We start from the raw sequence: 19,779 nt of genomic DNA on the forward strand, positions 1-19,779 counted from the left end.
TTTTATCTAACATCTTTTTTCTTTCTTTCTTTCTTTCTCTCTCTCTCTCTGTCTTTCTTTCTTTTTCTCTTTCTCTCCTTCTCTCTTTCCTAATATGAGTCTTAAGTTTCAAGTAATAAAACTCTTTTCATGGCTTCTACATTTAAATTATATTTAGGGTTTTCCGTATATTACTAAGTATCTATGATTTGTTCCTTCTTTTTATTAAAAAATGATAAAAATAGGCCTGTTTGGTATGTCTCATGTTTGATTAATGCAACTTCTCTCTGAGCTGAGTAGCCCATAGCTGAGATCCAAGTGTTGAATAGGCTTCTCATTTCTTATCACACATCACAGCAAATCCTAAATAAGAGCATTAAAAAATAAGCTAAACTTTTCTCATGGTTTGTATATGGAAAAGCAGTGTTGTGCTATACATATGCCTATAAACAACTATGAATTCATCATAAGACATTGTTTACTTATCATAGTTCTTGACCTTCTATATGACATTCTACACTTCATTTCCATGGTAATCTTACCCAAACTGATGAAAGCCTTGGCAGGCTCTGTCTAAAAGGGTCCTCATGTGGTAAATGTCCTAATATTCATAAATATTCATAAATAACTGACCTTGGCCAACTATATTAATGCCTATCAAAGCTTTTACTATCTGCCCCCCATATTTACTGTTAATATTGCTCTAACTCACTTCATTTACCTGCTTTCTTCTTCTGATCAAAGTGAACCACGTGATTGTCTATAACTTGTTCAAATTCTAAATGACTCCTCCCCTAGTTTGAGGTACATTCTGTTAGTTAACCCTGACATGTCATTTTTTGTTATCACTCGTATATTTAATCAATGTATCCTTTGCATTGTATAAGCCATAAATGTTAAATATGTTTGCAGAAATTACCTCTTTTCCAATATTAATCTGCTAAAATGGTTAACCTGATAGCTTTGAAACAACCATGCCTCCTTGCTAAAAATTTAAACATTTACATCTTTAGTAAAAATTTGACTTTGGGGTAGATCATAGTTTTAGTGCATTATAAAAATATAGAAATTTACCAACTTTGTCAGACACCCTAATAATAATTGAAAAATAAATTATTAACTTGATGGTATTGTACATCCAAAGGAAATCACAGTTTTTAAAACCCTAAATAAAGATAATACTTGTAAAACTGATTTATTAATATACTGCCTTAGCTAACAACTATACAAACAGTATTCATTGTTTATTTTATCACCATTATCATCATAAAGACAGTGGTTCAATCCAGTCTCATGAATCTAGGAGATCTCTTGCCACCATGAAAGATAAATGATGTTGGCTGTAACAAAGCTGTGTCAGGATGTTTGGTGTCACCATCTACATACAAGTTGGTTCAAACATTAAAAAGTATTGATGAAAAACATTTCAACAGCTTCAACAGGTAATTCAATCTTGCCTTCTCAGTAATTAGCATCACCCAAGAGTAAGTGTAAAGTTTGAATAATGCTCAAAACTGTTATTGTCTCCAGGGCAATTTGAATATTTACTCATGGATTTCATTTTACCAAATCCTAAAGCTTTAATATGTTTTAGGGCTTTTTACATAGTTTAGTATTGATCTAAAGTTTTCCATATCTTATTCCCTTTTACTCCTAAATTATTCCATCAAGGGATACAAGATGTTGTACAGACATATAGACCAATGGAAGAGAATAGAAAACCCAGAAATAAAGCTGCACACCTAAAACCACTGATCTTTGACAAAGTCAACAAAAATAAGCAATGGGGAAAGGACTTCCTATTCAACAAATGGTGCTGGGATAACTGGCTAGCCATATGCAGAAGAGTGAAACTAGACCCCCTACTTTCACCATATATAAAAAATAACTCAAGATGGATTAAATACTTAAATGTAAAACCACACCTTTAAAAATCCTAGAAGAAAATCTAGAAAATACCCTTCTTGAATTCAGCATTGACAAAATAATTGTTGGCAAGGTCCCCAAAAGCCATTGTAAAAAACCAAAATTGACAAATAGGATGCAATTACACTAAAGAGATTGTGCACAGCAAAAGAAACTATCAACAGAATAGACAGACAACCTAAAGAATGAGCGAAAATATTTGCAAACTATGCATCCAACAAAGGTCTAATATTGAGAATCTATAAGAAACAAACAAATCAACAAGCAAAAACAACCCCATTAAAAATGGGCAAAAGACATGAACAAACACTTTTCTAAAGAAAACATACAAGCAGCCAACAAACATGAAAAAATGCCCATCATCACTAATAATCAGATAAATGCAAATCAAAACCACAATGAGATTCCATCTTACATCAGTCAGGATGGCTATTATTAAAAAGTCAAAACATAACAGATGCTGGCAAGGCTGCAGATAAAAGGAAACACTTATACACTGCTGGTGAAAATGTAAACTAGTTCAATCATTGCAAAAAGCGATTTGGAGGTTTCTTAAAGAACTAAAAACAGAACTACCATTCAACTTAACAATCCCATTACAGGGTATATGCCCACAGGAAAAGAAATATTTCTACCAAAGAAACACATACATGTGTATGTTCATCACAGCACTAGTCACAATATCAAAGACATGGAATCAACCTAGGCGGCCATCAGAAGTAGATTGGATAAAGAAAATGTGGTACATATATACCATGGAATACTACATAGCCATAAAAAATGAAATTATGTCCTTTGCAGCAATATGTCTGCAAATGGGAGTCATTATCCTAAGCAAATTAATACTGGAACAGAAAACCAAATACCACATATTCTCATTTATAACTGGGAGCTAAACTTTGAGTACATATAGACATAAAGATGGGGAAAGTAGACACTGGGGACTACTAGAGAGCATAAGGAGGGAGGGTGTGTGGACTGCAAAATGATCTGTTGGGTACTATGCCTAGTACCTGGTGGAGGGATCATCTGTACCACAGACCTCATCATCACACAATACACCCATGTAACAAACCTGCACATGTACAACCTGAATCTAAAATAAATGTAGAAATTATTTTAAAAATGTACACAAAACATAAATGTATAGGGCAAGGGATTATCAGTAAATGGCCATTACCCAGCTGCCTTCCTACCCCTCCCAGTCACTATCTACTCCCTTCACCCTAATGATGTCTAATATCCTGGCTTTAACATTATAGTTTAGTTATTGCCCATGTTTGAAATTTACGTAAGTGGAATCATACATCTTTTTGTGTCTGGCTTTTAATCGCTCTGTGTTTGTAATATTCATCCATGTTACAAAATGTTGAGGTTCGTTCATTTTCTTTGTTATTTAGTATTCTGCTGCATGAATATACAACAGATTACTCAACTTCTCCCTGTTGATAGATATTTGGATTCTTTTCAGGTTTTAGCTATTATAAAACAACGCTGTTATCTCCTTTAACACCAGAGTTTCATTTTGCCTGTTTCAGGAAATTATATAAAATGTCACTGTGACATAAAAAGTAAATAAATAAAAATAAAAACAAAAAGTTGTCCTAACATTTTTAAAGGAAAAGCTAAATATTCTGATAATTTTGCTCTCCTATCTAGTGAGATGGTTCCTTGATTTTAAAGAACATATATTCCATTGAATATGGCCCTATTTTCAAAGCTTGAATTTAATCAGTCACCATTTTTATATTAAACTTCTTCTACAAAATATATTCAAAATTCTTGCTTCAGGAAATCACATGTTTTAAAGGCAAAGCCCATACACCCTTCCCATGGGCCTCTTCCTCTGCAGTGCTCTGTGGAGGGCGCTCTTCACCTGAGCGTTCCTCAGGCTGTAGATCAGGGGGTTCAGCATTGGGTTAAAGAGACTGTGAAACAGGGACAGCATTTTCTCCTGCTCCTCTCGTTGATTAGAGTCTGGGACTATGTAAACCACCATGGCTATGCCAAAGAAGAGTCCAACCACACACAGGTGGGAGGAGCAGGTGGAGAGGGCCTTTATGCGGCCCTCCTTTGTCTGGATCTTCAGGATGGCCCCGACGATGTGCATGTAGGAGACCAGAATCAAGGAAAGAGGCCCGACTAAGACAAACACACAGGTAGCAAATATGAAGACTTGGTTAACCCAGGTGTCAGCACAGGCCAGCTTGAGGACAGACAGAATTTCACAGAAGAGGTGGTTCACATCCTGGGGCCCACAGAAGGGCAACCTTAGAAGGAGAATTGCATGTACCAAGGACAGAGCAAACCCACATGACCAGGATGTGAGAGCCAGGATCGTGCACACTCTCCAGCTCATGATGACAGTGTACTGGAGAGGGTGACAGATGGCCACATACCTATCATAGGACATCACCACCAAAATCAGACACTCTGTAGCAGCAAAAGTCAAATACAAAAAAGTCTGCATTATGCATGAAACAAAGGAGATGGTTCTTTTCTTGTTCATCAGATTTGCCAACATCTTGGGAACATTGTTGGAAGCATAGGACATGTCAATGACGGCCAGGTGTGAGAGGAAGAAGTACATGGGGGTGTGAAGCTTATGGTCCATGCAGATAATCCCAAAGATGATCCCATTCCCCAGCAGGGTGAGTGTATAGAAGACAGAGAAAAGTCCACAGAGGAGAATCTCCAGTGCTGAACCAACCTGGAATCCCAGCAGGGTGATATCTGTGATCCATGTCTGGTTGCCTTCCATGCTCTTGTGGCAGAGAAAGACAAACCCTCATCTAGGACAGAAAGGTCAGAGCTGTGGGCCAAAGATGCACAATATTTGCTGAGTGTTTCAGAGGGGGAATTAAGAAATATATTATTTTGAATGAGTTCTTTGTTGAATTTGTTTTCAAATATGTTACTGGAACCACTCAATTATGCTCATTAAATTTAAAAAATCCTCTGGTACCAATAGAGTAATAGGAAAAAATATTTAGCTAAAATGCTTATTATATATAAAAAACAGATTAACATAAGGTGTAATATAATATATCTTGTATTATTGCATACACATACATGCATGCAAACACGTGTCATTTTGGAGAATTCAGGTACTCTGCTTCTTTTATAGGGTGGAATCCTTAGTTATTAACATAGTGAAATGAGAGATGACACTGACAAAATGCTGCAGTACAAAGTGGTTTTGTATCCTGGGCGTGCTTGTATTTTTCTATCCAATATGAAGTGATTAGGGCACTCTGTTCTTTATATTCTCGCTTAGCAATCCATTTACCTTCTCACATGAATTCTGCTTTCATATTTGAGATTTAAAATCTTTTGTAAACAGCTTTTCATCTTTTGTAGTTTCTTTAAAACTTCCTACAACCCTCATTTTTTCAGCCACTGGCCAAGACTCCCTGGAAGCACCTCTGGCACCTACTTTCCATCTCTAGGGTTTGTAGTTCTGTTTCAAGAATTTTATTTAATTCTTCATCAGCACTTAATGCTAAAATTTAGTCATATGTGAAAGAATTAAAATGGAAGAAAATAGCTTCAAGTCTGTAAATCAAAATAGTAAATATATAATATACAAAAATAAAAGGAAATACATTAATATATAATAATATATAAAAGCAGTACAATATCCTTTTTGTTACAATTTGTTGAATTTTTTTTCTCGCCAGAAATTTTTGGTTTCTATTTCTCTTATGTTTGGTAGCATTGAGATAAATATTCTTACAAACTTATGTTTGGCTTATATTGATGAATTTTAATTGAGAATGTATTCTAAAAGTGAATTTGCAGGTGCTAAATATATTGATATTTCAAAGCTTTTGATATCTATTTCCAGCTTTGCTTCAGAAAATTTACCAATATAAATTCTAGTAATTTATACCTATATAAATTCTATTAGTGTATACCAATATCATGTATCACTGATGTGTACCTCAGAATCATGCCTCTTCCCCACATGGTCATCACTACTAAGTATTTTTATTTTCAACCTTTGCTAGTTTGATAAGAGAACAATAGTGTCCAGTTTCGGTTGGTACTTCATCCATCCTTTAACAAATGATCCTGGAGTGCATGATCTGTAAATAAGATAATTACTGACTGTGAAAAGAACAACAAAAAATAATCTGGATAAAATAATCGAAAGTTGCTTGGTTTGAGGAAGGCTCCTTTAGATGAGATGATCAGGAAAGGTCCCCCTCAAGAAGAGTCAGGTGAAAGGAACCTAAACAATGAAGGCCACAACCCCGCCCAGAGCTAAAGGAGGACCATTCTCTTCACAGGGAACAGTAAAGGAACAGTAAAGGCAAAGTCTCTAAACAAGAAGCACTTGGTGACTTCTGCAAAGAGAAAGAAAGAAACACAATGTACCTGAAGCATAGTGAGCAAAAGGTTGTACTTATTCTTTGTAATCTTATTTATATTTAAAAACAATTTTGAATAATGATTTGATAGCACAATAGGGTGACTATAGTCAATAATAACATAATTGTACATTTTGAGATAACTTAAAGAGTATAATTGTATTTGTATTATTTGTGACTCAAAGGATAAATGCTTGAGGAGATGGACACCCCATTCTCCATGATGTGCTTATTTCAGATTGCATGCTTTATCAAAACGTCTCATATACTCCATAAATATATATGCCTACTATATACCCACAAACATTTTTTAAAAATTAAAAAATTAAAAAAATTGGAATTAACTTAAAATTTTATCAGTTGGGGATAGATTATTTTCATATGGCTGTTATTACAACACAGAATACCATGCAGCCATGAAAAAGGACAATTTTGATCTTTAGGTCATCACATGAAGTTAATGTATATGTGTATTATATGACCTGATTTATATTTTAGAATATAAACATATTTATGTCTTTTGTATCTATTCATATATATGCAGGAAAATTCTTTAAATTAAGCATGAAATTGTTTATACTGATGACCTCTACAAACTAGGAATACTCAGCAACTTACCTTTGTATAAATTGTTTGCACATCTGTTTGTTTTTTAATAAACTTTATGCTTTACAGGAAACAAAACAGGACATTTCTTATTTGGAAAAACTTCACAATGAAATATAGAATTAAAGTTTACTCTATTTCTGCTCATCTTCTCACTAAATTTTTTTGTTTGTTTGTTTTTGTTTTTGTTTGAGACGAAATCTTGCTCTGTCGCCCAGGCTGGAGAGCAGTGGCACGATCTCAGCTCACTGCAATCTCCGCCTCCTGGGCTCAAGCAATTCTGCCTCAGCCTCCAGAGTAGCTGGGACTACAGGCGTGCGCCACCACATCCAACTCATTTTTGTATTTTTAGTAGAGACAGGGTTTCACCATATTGTCCAGGCTGGTCTTGAACTAATGACCTCAAGTGATCTGCCCACTTTGGCCTCCCAAAGTGCTGGGATTACAGGCGTGAGCCACCACACCCGGTCTTCTCACCAAGTTTTAACAGGAATATCTAATCTTAGAAGACTTTCTTAGAGCTTCAAGTGGGAGAAATGTCACTAAATTATGAGAAAGTATTAACCCCTAACAAGTAAATAGATATTGAAAAACTTCAGTATCATTTCTCCTATGGAAGCATATATTTTTTCCCTGAGTTGTCCTGATAGAGAAACAATCAACATTGTCTATTGACTAAAAGTAGAAGTGGATCTTAAATCAGGTTGAAAATTATTGCCAAGTCCACCAAATTGTGAACGAGGGCAGAAACAAAGCCAAGTTATGAATCTGCACAGGTCAAAGAAAATGAAGTTCATCATACAGAGAACTACATTTCAATGCCTTTAAATTTTCTCATTTATAAAGTAACTTCTGGGAATTTCCAGTTAAAACTTGAAAGAAAGAAACAGGGAGCTGAAAAGACTAAATTTCTCTCCAAAGATAGTCTTCCGATGAGACATAGGAGACCTTCCAGAGGTGAAGTGGGATCACAACTTACAGAGGGAGGGCAGCCTGAGACAGATTCCTGGGTGTGGGATGTGAGAGAGTGGCTCTCAGCTGTGCTGTGTGCATCTCTGTGTTTCTGCACCCAGTTCAGGGACCCAGGGTAGCAAGCACTTGGATGCCTCAGCAATTACAAATGCATCATGAGCTTCCTTTTGCCAAATGGTTAGGATTTTGACTAATCAAAGTTTTATAAGTAAAATTATCTGTATTTATAGAATTTTACATGTGATTTTTTTTTGTATGACATTTCTGAAAGAAAGCAGTAGCCAAAATAAATGATTTCTGAAGGAATGGAATAAATAAAGGAGCAAATAGAACTGTTAGTCTAATTTCATTAGATGTGAACTGCATCCAAACCAAATGTAACATGAGATGTCAAATGTACATTTTAAGAGTTTGCTAGCAAGGGTTATAGGGTGACGACAACTCTATAACGGTGATTCTTTGCACAAACTAATGTTGTATCAGCTCATTTGTGAAGCCAAGGATGATAGAAAAGTATACTGCAAGCTGAACACATTTTTCATTATTGGCATGGTTTTGCATTTCGGATTTTATAGTTTCGGAAGTCAGATTATTTTTTCTCTGAGAAAAAGCCTGAGCAGATACAATAAAGACACAGATGCCTGAAATGAAGTTTTCTTTGAGAGTCTACTCCAGCTACGCATCAAAGAAAGATTTTCAGTGCACAGAATGAGGAAAAAGCCTTCATGGATACAGTTCTCTGTTCTTCCATAGCATGACAAAATTAGCAGTAATTAAAAAAAATGTGGTCTCTGAAGAAGAATGAGATAAGCATTCTTAGCAGTGCTCTTTAGACCATCACTCTGACCTTGATTCTGAATGGTGAACATTACAAAGTTGAGTCCTTTATTCTGAACCTCACTATTTTCATCTGTAAAATGATGACAACAGATATCTAAAGGGCTGATGTGAAGAATGAGTACCACTAGGATGCCTGTTAATGGTTTAATAAATGTTAGCTGTTATTTACAGCATTACGGAGACCACAAAATTGAGGCGAGAATCTAAATCATTGGAATTAAAAATCTGACGCAATCATTACGGTTTTGCAAACTCTTTCACATTTATTTTGCATTCATTTTTGGTTATTTCTGAATTTAAATAAAAACACATTTTGTTTTCATTGCCATTGTTTTTCTATTTTGAGTCATAAAATTAAGTTTAAAAAGAAAACTTGAAGAGATGAAAAGAATCATTTAATGTAACCTCATTCCTATATTAAAAAAGAAAATACAGGTTTTCAAAACTCAAAGTGCTATTCTGCCATGCCTATGACAGAGAGAGAGAGAGAGAGAGAATCTTATGGAAGAAAAGGGGACATATTTAACACCAATCAAAAATAAATGTTTTTACTGATATTTTAGTCAGAATGGAAGCCATGGCTATCAAAGATGGGGTTCTGGGACAGCACAGATTTTTCAAATATTTCCAATCACTCATAAATTACTTACCATCTCAGTAGTTACTTTTGATACTCAATTTGATCCTAATGAATAGCATAATTTAGGAAAAAAAAAAAAAACAAGCAAAGATTCTAGATAGAGCCCTATTGCCTGGGTTCAGATCCTGGCTTTGCTACACACTAAATTTATGACTTTTCTGTGCCTTGCTGTGCCTCAGTTACCCCATCTGCAAAATGGGGTGGGTAACAAACCCTACCTTATAGGATGGTTGTGAGGATTAAATGAGTTATCTATCATAAGGCACTTAATAAGTGCATAAAAACCTTTATTGATGATTTGAAACAATCATTGGAAGGTGACTTCTGGATCCAATAATAACAAGGAAACGCGTTATATGTTTAACAGTTCCTCTGCTAAAAAAGGAAACAAAAAGGAGAATCTTTTCCCCACAGGCATTGGGTTGCCCTATGAGAGAATGGCATCTCTCTCTTGAACAACTGAGCAGTGGGTTCTAGTTAGCCAGACCATGGTTCAAGAATCAGAAGGGCAGACAGTTAGCAATGGCAGAAGGAAGATCAATCAATTTCAGGACAAGTGAACTACTTAGTAACTTCGATTTAGTGTTTTCTTATTTGTAAGAAGAGGCACCTGGGCCATGTAGTCGCTGGAGTTCTTTTTAGCACTTTAGCCAGATAATATCCTACATGGATAGTATCTCTTCCTCTTCTCTGGGGGAGTCATGACAAAGCCAGGCACTGGCACGTGAGGATGAGGGACCAGGAGGGTGAGAGGAACCAGGACCACCCCATGGTTGTGAGGACCAGTAGTGGTCCCCAGAGCTCCTCTCAGGACCCCAGTTACAAACATAGGCTTACGGCCAGAAGGAAACTACATGAAGGGGGTGTTTTGTCAAAAATACCTTAAGCTGGTAATGTCATTCACTTCTGGTTCCCTTTTCCCATCTGCAAACTTCCTCTCAACGAATCAGTTTTACTTACAGTGGCATAATCTGTAGTCTTTTCTTTAAACATAGCCTTGGGCTTAGAAGAAACCTCAATGACAGGAGGGAAGAATAAAGAGACTGAGATTGATTCTCGTCTCTAAAGGGGCCTCCTTGGGAGGTGAAACCCAGCAACAGAGCTCTCCTGAACTTTATGATAGACTTAGTTTGTGCAAGCCAGGGCTTATTCTATTATCATTTGTCTACAACTAACTCCCCAGACAAAAATAATGATTCCGTGAGCAGAACCATGTGAGATTACATCCACTCATATTCTCCCTAGAGGAAACTATAGAATGTATTGCTTTTCTGTTAGCAAGTAAACCAATCAAAGCATCTCACATGTTTATTCATTTTGTTCCTTCTGTTTTCTCATGGGATTTATTTTAGTGTGTTTACTTGAAATTGGATGGGGACAGGATTTCTGTTCATGAGATAAGATCTTGGAGAGAAAACAAAATATTCAAGATAATATATCAATTAAATTCTCTTAAAACTTACTTATTTTATCGGTCTTAAAATTGCTCCACTTTCCAATTCCTGCTGTTTGACTATAGAGGAGAGACTGTGACTTCTTGATAATCATTCCACATTTCTCACTTACAAATATTTTTGACTTTGCAGTTCAGGTATACCTCATCTTCTTCCTTAAATTTCTTCAGTGTGCCTTTTATCTCAAACATCTCTAAATTTCTTAGCCACATTTTGATTTCCTCATCCTAACTTAGGGTCTACAGATAAAATGAGCATGCTTCTCTCTCTCTTTCTCTCATTTTCTTTGAGTGATGATTGCAAAATCCTTCCAGTTCTTTCTTACTACGTGTCTGTTTTTAATCTAGTTCTCTATAGAGTCTTAGTTTTTGAACTATGGTGGAAGAAGCACTTCACAATAATAGTATTTAATCTATTGTGGAGAACGCTAAAATATATCTATTCAAGAGGAGGCTAATGGGGTTATTTTTCTTTTAAAATGATCTGTGTGGCCAGTAGAGCTTCCCTCCACTTATCTCCTTATTCTCCAGTGCACACACTCTATTTCATTCAAGTGCTATCCTACAGCAGCTTCCCTTCTTGAAATTCCTATTCCTTGTTTCAAGTCAGTTTAATCTTGTTTCACCCACTTGAATTCATATATAACACCAACCCTTCAAAGCCCTCATGGAGCCCTCTTCAACTATTTCAGCCCAGATCAGTCTCCTTTCTGCGACAGACCAAAGAAGCACTTCTTATAAGAATGCTTCAAGATAGTGTTTAAGTAATATTTTACTTTTAGTATTTTTTATTGTTCATTTTTCACATGAGGTTATTACAGAAAAATAAATTTGACTAACCAACACCTGGATAGAGCTAAGAATAATATTTTGGTGCATATTTGTTCAGACTGGCATGAGTAGCACAATTTTATTCCTTTTGTTGAGTACAATATAATGACATTTAACACAGGCTACTATAGATACAAACACATATCATAATTTGCCTGTTTTTGCTTCTAATCTTTGAAACGGTGAGAGAAAACATTTTTCATGGAAAGTCTTAGACTTCTTGTGAGTGTTACATTTACACTGATTAACATTTTATATTTTAGCAATAGTAAGTATTGTAAAGTATACATGGCTCCATCAGTGGTGATGGACTTTTATTAAGTGAGAGTCAATTTTGAAGTAGGTATTTGTGGATTATATCAATTACCATACCTACAACTGGCCTAAGCATATTTTAACATTTGCCATCTCTGAGAGAGAAATATCTCCTTTGCGGGGCTTGAGTTTTTACTGTTTTTGTTTCTTTTTTAAAAATTCTACTTCCTTCATAGGATTTCAGTGGGTTATTGGAGAAGATAAAATAATATAAACAATGGTAAGGGATTTGAAATGTTAAGGGCTGTTTTCACCATCACTTCTGTGATTGCATCTCACCTTAACCTTACAAAGCTATTGTGGGAGGTGCTCCATCAAAACAAAGGAGTAAACCAAAAAAGAGGTTGGCATGATTAATGAACTAGAGTGTCCACCTGAAGATAAAGGCAGATGGAATTGTTGGGATGGAACCAGTCCAGACAGAAAGAGAATAGCAGACTATTAAGGAAAGTCTTCAATACAAAGTTGGAATGGATGTATCATATGAGGCGGTGGAAGAGGTAGGCAGTCTTAGCAACTGGCACAAATAATCCATGCAGAGGAGGGAAGTCATTAACATGACTTTTGTTACTTGCAGCTGATGTATTCTAATGAATACATACTTCCTTCCTAGAAAATCAGGTGAGAGAAAATACTGTCAGAGAGTTTTCTAACTTGTTGCCACTCTCGATATACCGTGGATGAATAGGCTTGAAGGGAGATGTTGCCTTTCTCTCTTACAGTCACAGACTTCTCCAGCAATTTCGTCTCCGTGTTTGGGCTTATTAACGGGACAACAGTATTGCATTGCACTTTGTTCAACAGTTGGAAAGTTGGTGCTGGCCCCCAGTGTCTACCTTAATCAAGTGTTCATCATATACCAGTAATGTATCAGGCACAGTTCAGGTTATAGGCATGAGGGATACAACTGATCAAAAGAGAAAACTGTGCGCATTCCCTTTGCTCCATGCTGGTGGTAAACAGGAAATCTGTACTCATGTTCCCTGTTTCTTAAAAGTCTTAATACTTCTTTGTCATCCTGTTTCCCTGCATACTTTAAGGGAAAAAAAAAATTGCCCTCTTTTTGGTAGGAAGGACTTAAGCTCAACATGTACAAAATAAAGACATTTTTTAAAAGTTCAATGAAAAAAAAATAAAATTATTTTAGGTCACAGCACCCAGAAATAATTATGATAGCTCAATATCCTCAAAATTTCTTCATTAACATATACAGATGCAAAGACAGTAGGACAGATAAATAATTTAGCAAAAATGAGATCCCACAATATTTTAGGAAAGCATTTTGACTTTAATTTTTTGTGTGAAAAGAACATTTGCCCAATATGAAAATAAGTTAGGCAATACAGGAAAATACAATCATATCCCTTACATATTTGGTTAATTGAATTGCAGATATTTTTGTGATCTTAAAGAAACATATGGCTAGAAGGATAAACTGACAATCTTAGATATTTTTATAGAACTGTTTTCATACTCCTCACGCTGTTTTGAAGTGTGTGTGTGTGTGTGTGTGTGTGTATATATATATTTAATATAGCAGAAGGAAGAGCATCTACTCTGTAACTAAAATCCTTATGCTAATTCAGAATCTTTTTTTTAAGCAGTATCAGATTAGGTTCTTAAAGGAGTCCCTTTGACGTAAGAATAATTTTTTATTATATTTACAGATTATAGCCATTATAGTTTTAAATATTGTGCCTTATGTTCACAGAGTATCATTTGGGTCCCAAAAATTGATGGATGAGAAAATTTGCACACTTCAAAGGCCTACTTCTTTTCAAGATTTAAGGAGGTTAGCTTCAGAATTTAAACCATTTGGCCGATAAGCCAGTTGTGTGCTCGATGGTCATTGCCCACTTCCTTGCTGACCCTATACTGATTCTCAAGCAGTGCAGATATCAGAGAACATGGTCCTTGCTATGAGCTAGGGGAGATCAAACCATGACTGATCTAAGCCAAGCATTCAATCTCCTCTTCTTTGTTAGTAAGTGGATTAAGGACTTCCATTTGACTCAATCTTGGCCAAAGCAATACAAACAATCAATCTGCTGAGAGGAAGTCTTTCTGGAAAAGATTTTTCTTCTTGATAAAAAGGGGAAAGACAAAAAAGAGTTTTCTCTTGTTTCTTTATTGGTTTTAGACATTGTTATGTCAGAAAATTTTCTCACTACAACAAAATCTGAAAATGACTCATATACTGTATTGCCAAAAAACTTCTATTCCGCTTTCAATTTTAAATTTAAGGTGATTTCAGAATTAAAAATTCTATTTTTATTCTACTCTTATCTTAATTTTTGTAAGATGCCATACATTATGATGACTCTTGCTGTTCTTTTTACCTGAATGACTTATCTTTTTTCCCCTACTAATTTTAGTTTTTCAAGCCTAGTGTCTATATTACATTTATGATAAGGTCTCTTTTACTTACATTTTGACAAATTTTTTTTTGTTTATTTACCCATAGAGTTAAGTTTGTAAAACTACCACCCCTGCATATCTCACATGGTAATTAATGATCACTAGATCTCATGGTTGAAGGGGATATTAATTCCCTTTAGTGACAGTGGTTCAATATCATAATAATTATTCCCAATAGAGTATTCACAGTTGAGAATTCCATAGGAGACAATAATGTGTCCTTCATAAAAAAAAAAGAGGGAGGAAGGAAGGAAGGAAATAAAGAAAATAAAGAGAGAAGAAAGAAAGAAGAAAGAGAAAGAAAGAAGAGAAAGAGAAAAGAAAGAAAAAAAGAGAAAAAGAAAGAAAAAGAAAGAAAGAAAGAAAGAAAGAAAAAGAAAGAAAGAAAGAAAAGAAAGAAAGAAAGAAAGAAAAAGAAAGAAAGAAAGGAAGAAAGAAAGAAAGAAAGAAAGAAAGAAAGAAAGAAAGAAAGAAAGAACGAAAGAAAGAGAAAGGAAGGAAGGAAGGAAGGGGAGAGAGAGAAGGAAGGAAAGAAAGAAAAAGAAAGAAAGAAAGAAAGAAAGAAAGAAAGAAAGAAAGAAAGAAAGAAAGAAAGAGAGAGAAAGAAGGAAAAGAGAGAGAGAGAAAAAAAGTCCTCCTTCAACAATCCTGGTAACTTTCCTTCCTGGTGGTAGAAGGGAGATATGTTTATCTTTTGTCTTGAATCATTGGGTCATTGGTGTAAGCTACACTTGTACATAGAGTTAGTATTGTATTGAGAATATGGGCTCTCTCTGTCTCTCTGTCATGTGTAGACACAGTAGGAAGACACCCTCTGAAAGCATGAAGAAAGTCCTCACTAGAGCTCGACAATGCTTGGCACCTGATCTTGGACATAAACTTCTATTCTTTGACAACAAGACAATACAAGCTCTGGAGCCAGAGAACCTATTTTCCATTGATTATGCTAACTCAATGACTCAGGGTAAGTTACTCAACCTCTGTGTTCTTCGATCTTCTCATGTGCAAAATAGAAATTATTAATAAATAGAACACAAAAGTGCATCTCTCTCCCCCTAACTTGCTTGCTCCTTGGTTTCAGGAAGAATGTGGATGGGCTTACACTTTCCTGGGGATACCTACTGTTCATCTGTCAACAGATAATTATTGAGAATCTTCTCTGTACCTAGTTCTGCTCTAGATACTAGAGACACATCTATGATAAGACAAAATTGATGTGTACAGTGATCTTGTATATTACTGATTGTAAACTGACAAAACACATATGAAAAAAATATATAAAAAGAAAAACTTCAAGTACTTAATAATGCCATAAAAAGATAGACTGAAGAGATATGATTGAAAGTCACCTAGTCAAGACAATGCATGAGACTCTGAAATATGCTGGTCTTTGGGGAGGTACTGCTTGAGAGCCGATAAATTAGAAAGCCTTCCAGAAGAAGATTTTGTGGCTTGTCTTTTCACTTTTTATGCCCTGTTTTGATTAACATAAATTCTTAATTTCAACCCAGTCACATATACCAATATTTTTATTTAACGCAACTTAAAGATTTTATAATATCAAATATTATTTCACAATAGCAATGTTATGTATTGTTTAAAAAAATCCTTCTCTTGTATCTCTTCTAGAAGCTTTAGAGTTCTGCCTTTGACACTTAAATCTTGAACACACTGGAAGTTGAATTTTCTGCATGATTTGAATATCTTTATAAAGACTTGGTTATCCCAACACCATTTACTTCAAAACTTTTTCATTCCCCAGTGATATGCCATGCAACACCTCTAATATAGCAAGTTCTAATAAAAGCAAATACATGCTAATTTGCTTTCTATACTGTTTGGTTTGTTTATATTGGTCTATCTGTGTATAAGTATCACACTGTTCTACTTATTAGCACTACATAGTGTTTTTTGATATCTGGAGGATCAAATCCTCCCACGTTGTACCCTTTCTCTTTTAATCGGGTTTGAGCTAGCCTTGGTCCCCTGAATTTTAAGATTAGTTGGTTGGGTTCTGCACACATCCACACACCCTGCTGGGATACTGATTGGGATTGTATAAGGAGATTGAATCTTTGTAATACTATGTTTTTCAGTCCAAGAACTTGGCATACCACACATTGTATATCTATTTATTTACCATAGTCTCTCAATAAATTTTTAATTGTCTCTTTAGAGTTTTTGTATACTCTTTGTTATAATTATTCCTAAGCATTTCAGAATTAAATCCTGTTGTAGTGTGGTAGCATTTTTTCAAGTTTCATTTTAATTGTTTGTTATTGCTTTAAAAATATAATAGATTTTCATATTGATTTTGTATCAAGTGACTTTAAAATTTATTATAATTCTTTTGAATTTCCTACATAGACAGCAATGTCATTTGTATGTAATTACAATTTGCTTCTTCTTTCTCACATGTGTGTGTGTGCGTGTGTGTGCATGCATGGATGTATTTGCTCTTTTTGTCTAACTGTACTGCTTGGGATCTCTAGCAAAAAGTTAAATCAAGAAAAACCAGTGATTTCTTTTTGTGTCTGATTCTTTATCTGAAAAGGACAGATGCTAACATTTCACCATTAACCATGACGTCTGCTTTGTTTTTATTTTTGTTTTGTTTTTTGGTAGATTTTGTTTAAAAAGTCTTACTGCTATATTAGCTTATAAAGAATTGATCCTAAATCTTGTCAAACACTTTCTTGGATCTACTGAGATGTTCATATGAAATGTATCCTTTAATTTATTAACGTGGCAAGTTATTTTTGTTGTTTGTTTTAATGCTAAATTGTTGCTGCACTTTAAGGGTATACATAGTTTCATTATAATACATCCTTAGTTCATTCTGCTGGACTTATTTTATTAATATTTTCTTTAAGAGGTTTGCATCTATATTCACAAGTAGGATTAGATTGTGATTTTCTGTTTCATAAGTTTATCTCAGGTTTGGTATCAATGACTTAAATAGTAAAAGTAATTAGTTTCTCTTTCTCTTTTCTTTTCTTTTTTCTTTCTTTTTTTTTTTTTTTGAGATGGAGTCTTGCTCTGTCGCCCAGGCTGGAGTGCAGTGGTACAATCTCGGCTCTCTGCAACCTCCACTTCCCGGGTTCAAGCGATTCTCCTGCCTCAGCCTCCCAAGTAGAGCTGGGATTACAGGCGCCCACCAGCATGCCTGGCTAATTTTTGTATTTTTAATGAGATGGTGTTTCACCATGTTGGCTAGGCTGGTCTCGAACTCCTGACCTCAGGTAATCCGCCCGGGTCAGCCTCCCAAAGTGCAGGGATTACAGGCGTGAACCACCACACCCAGCCAGTTTCTCTTTTTATAAGAAGTCCAAAGATAAACAGTACTGGGTGTGGTAAATTAAAGAACTAAAAAGAATTTCCAGGACCCAGGGTCGTGAGAACCATGCTTACACACTCAGGATACCCCAAATGATTCTTCACATTGATCTCTGTTTCCAGAGAACTCTCTTTAGAGCCCCTTTCACCTCTGCGTTCCTAAGGCTGTAGATGAGGGGGTTCAGCATCGGGTTGAAAAGGCTGTAAAACAGGGAAAGGATCTTCCTCTGTTCTTGAGAATGGCTTGACCTTGGGGCCATGTAGATGACGATGGCGCTGCCAAAGAAGAGCCCCACCACGCAGAGATGGGAGGAGCAGGTGGAGAAGGCCTTTCTGCGGCCCTCCCCAGACTGGATCCTCAAGATGGCCGCCAGGATGCACAAATAGGAGACCAGCACGAGGCAGAGCGATCCCACTAAGACGAACACAGAACCCGCAAAGAGGACCACCTGGTTGAGCCCAGTGTCAGCACAGGCCAATTTGAACACGGATATGATTTGACAGAAAAAGTGGTCGATCTTTTGTGGGCCACAAAAAGGCAGCCTCAGAATAAGAGTGATATGGACTAGAGCCAAGAGAAAGCTAAATATCCAGCAAGTTGAGGCCAGGACAGTGCACACTCTCCAGTTCATAATGAGGGTGTATTGCAAGGGATGACAGATTGCCACATACCGATCACAGCACATCACCACCAAAATCAGACACTCCGTAATAGCAAATGCCAAATACAAAAAAGTCTGAAGTATGCAAGGAGCAAAGGAGATGACATTTTTGTGCATCACAAGATTTGCTAGCATCTTAGGGACAGTGCTCGAGGCATAGGACATGTCCACAATGGCCAGGTGTGACAGGAAGACATACATGGGTGTGTGCAGTCTTGAGTCCAGGCAGATGAGCCCCAGGATAATCCCATTTCCCATCAGGGTGAAGCTGTAGAATAGCAAGAAAAACCCAAAGAGGAACAACTCCAGGGCCGGGTCCACCTGGAATCCCAGCAGGACGACTTCTGTGATCCAGGTCCGATTGCTTTCCATGTTCTCGTGACAAAAAAAAAAATTCCTGTGATGTACTTAAGACAGAAATTTCACAGCTGATGGGAGAAAATAAAAAACATTTCATTATAGAGCATGAATTTTATGCCAGAGGCCACAAATCAGTATTTCATGGGTCCATCCAGCCCAAAGTCCTCTGATGTTGACTCACAAATTTGGCTTTTAGAGATATTTAAAATCTGTAGTTATTGATTAATATTAAAAATTAGGAGATTTCGTGTTAAAATTGGTGTCTCTAGCTTCTTTTGAGAAAAATAGATTTGTCATTTTGTGATATTCATTGAAAGCAACAATCAGCTAAATCTAATGAGGCAATAGATAGAGGCCGGTCCTCTTTCATGTACCACTGTTTTCACCAATCTTTATTTCATCCCAGAAGTTGAGCTCAGTGACATGAACAATTTTATCATTGTACCTACGCTACTGATGACATATTTACATAAGAAGAGAGTGAAGATTTTTGCTCAAGATGGGTTTCCAATTTCTCCTCTACTTCAAATACATGGATATGAGAGATAAAATACAAAATGCAAACCCCAGAGAGTTTAAAATGTGACAGCTCCTTCATACACCAGAAATGAATCAGAAACATAATATGCTCCAAGTCTGGAAGCAGAGAGTAATACCGGAAACTTAGCTTTTATGGGGTTAAGGCAAGTTGTTGCGAGATGTGGTACTGATGTGATTGTTTGAAGCTAAGGGGTTGGATTGGGGCCATGAAAGAAGTTTTAAAACAACTATTGGGTTGCTGGATAAAGTGACATTCAAGAAGTCAATATGCTTGCCAGTTCTATAGTTTGATCAACAGAACCTGAGAAAGTGTTATAAGACCTGATTTTTATAAGGGGCCCTTGGAGCCAGGTGAAGAACAACAAAATCTAAAGACCACAAGGGGGAAAAACAAGATAGAAAAATCAAGTAATAATAATAATGACAATAATAAAAATAAAAACTCCTCCACTCAAAATTTGCTTAACATGTTTGTTTTAAAACACAAATTTAACACCAAAAAGGTAAAACAAAGTAAATAATTAGAAC

The 19,779-nt window shown here is 35.9% G+C and overlaps 2 protein-coding genes across 2 annotated transcripts; both read right to left on the reverse strand.

The window, feature by feature from the left end:
- Positions 1 to 3,709: 3,709 nt before the first annotated feature.
- On the reverse strand, positions 3,710 to 4,666 carry LOC105474820 (olfactory receptor 2A2). The gene has a single exon (XM_011729632.3). The coding sequence runs from the start codon at positions 4,664 to 4,666 to the stop codon at positions 3,710 to 3,712; it is 957 nt and encodes a 318-aa protein (XP_011727934.2).
- Positions 4,667 to 17,790: 13,124 nt separating this feature from the next.
- On the reverse strand, positions 17,791 to 18,723 carry LOC105474822 (olfactory receptor family 2 subfamily A member 12). Its single transcript, XM_011729634.2, has one exon. It carries the CDS (start codon positions 18,721 to 18,723, stop codon positions 17,791 to 17,793), a length of 933 nt encoding a protein of 310 aa, XP_011727936.2.
- Between the last annotated feature and the right edge of the window lie 1,056 nt (positions 18,724 to 19,779).

This window comes from Macaca nemestrina, chromosome 4 (assembly GCF_043159975.1).
Source record: "Macaca nemestrina isolate mMacNem1 chromosome 4, mMacNem.hap1, whole genome shotgun sequence".
NCBI classification, from domain to species: domain Eukaryota; kingdom Metazoa; phylum Chordata; class Mammalia; order Primates; family Cercopithecidae; genus Macaca; species Macaca nemestrina.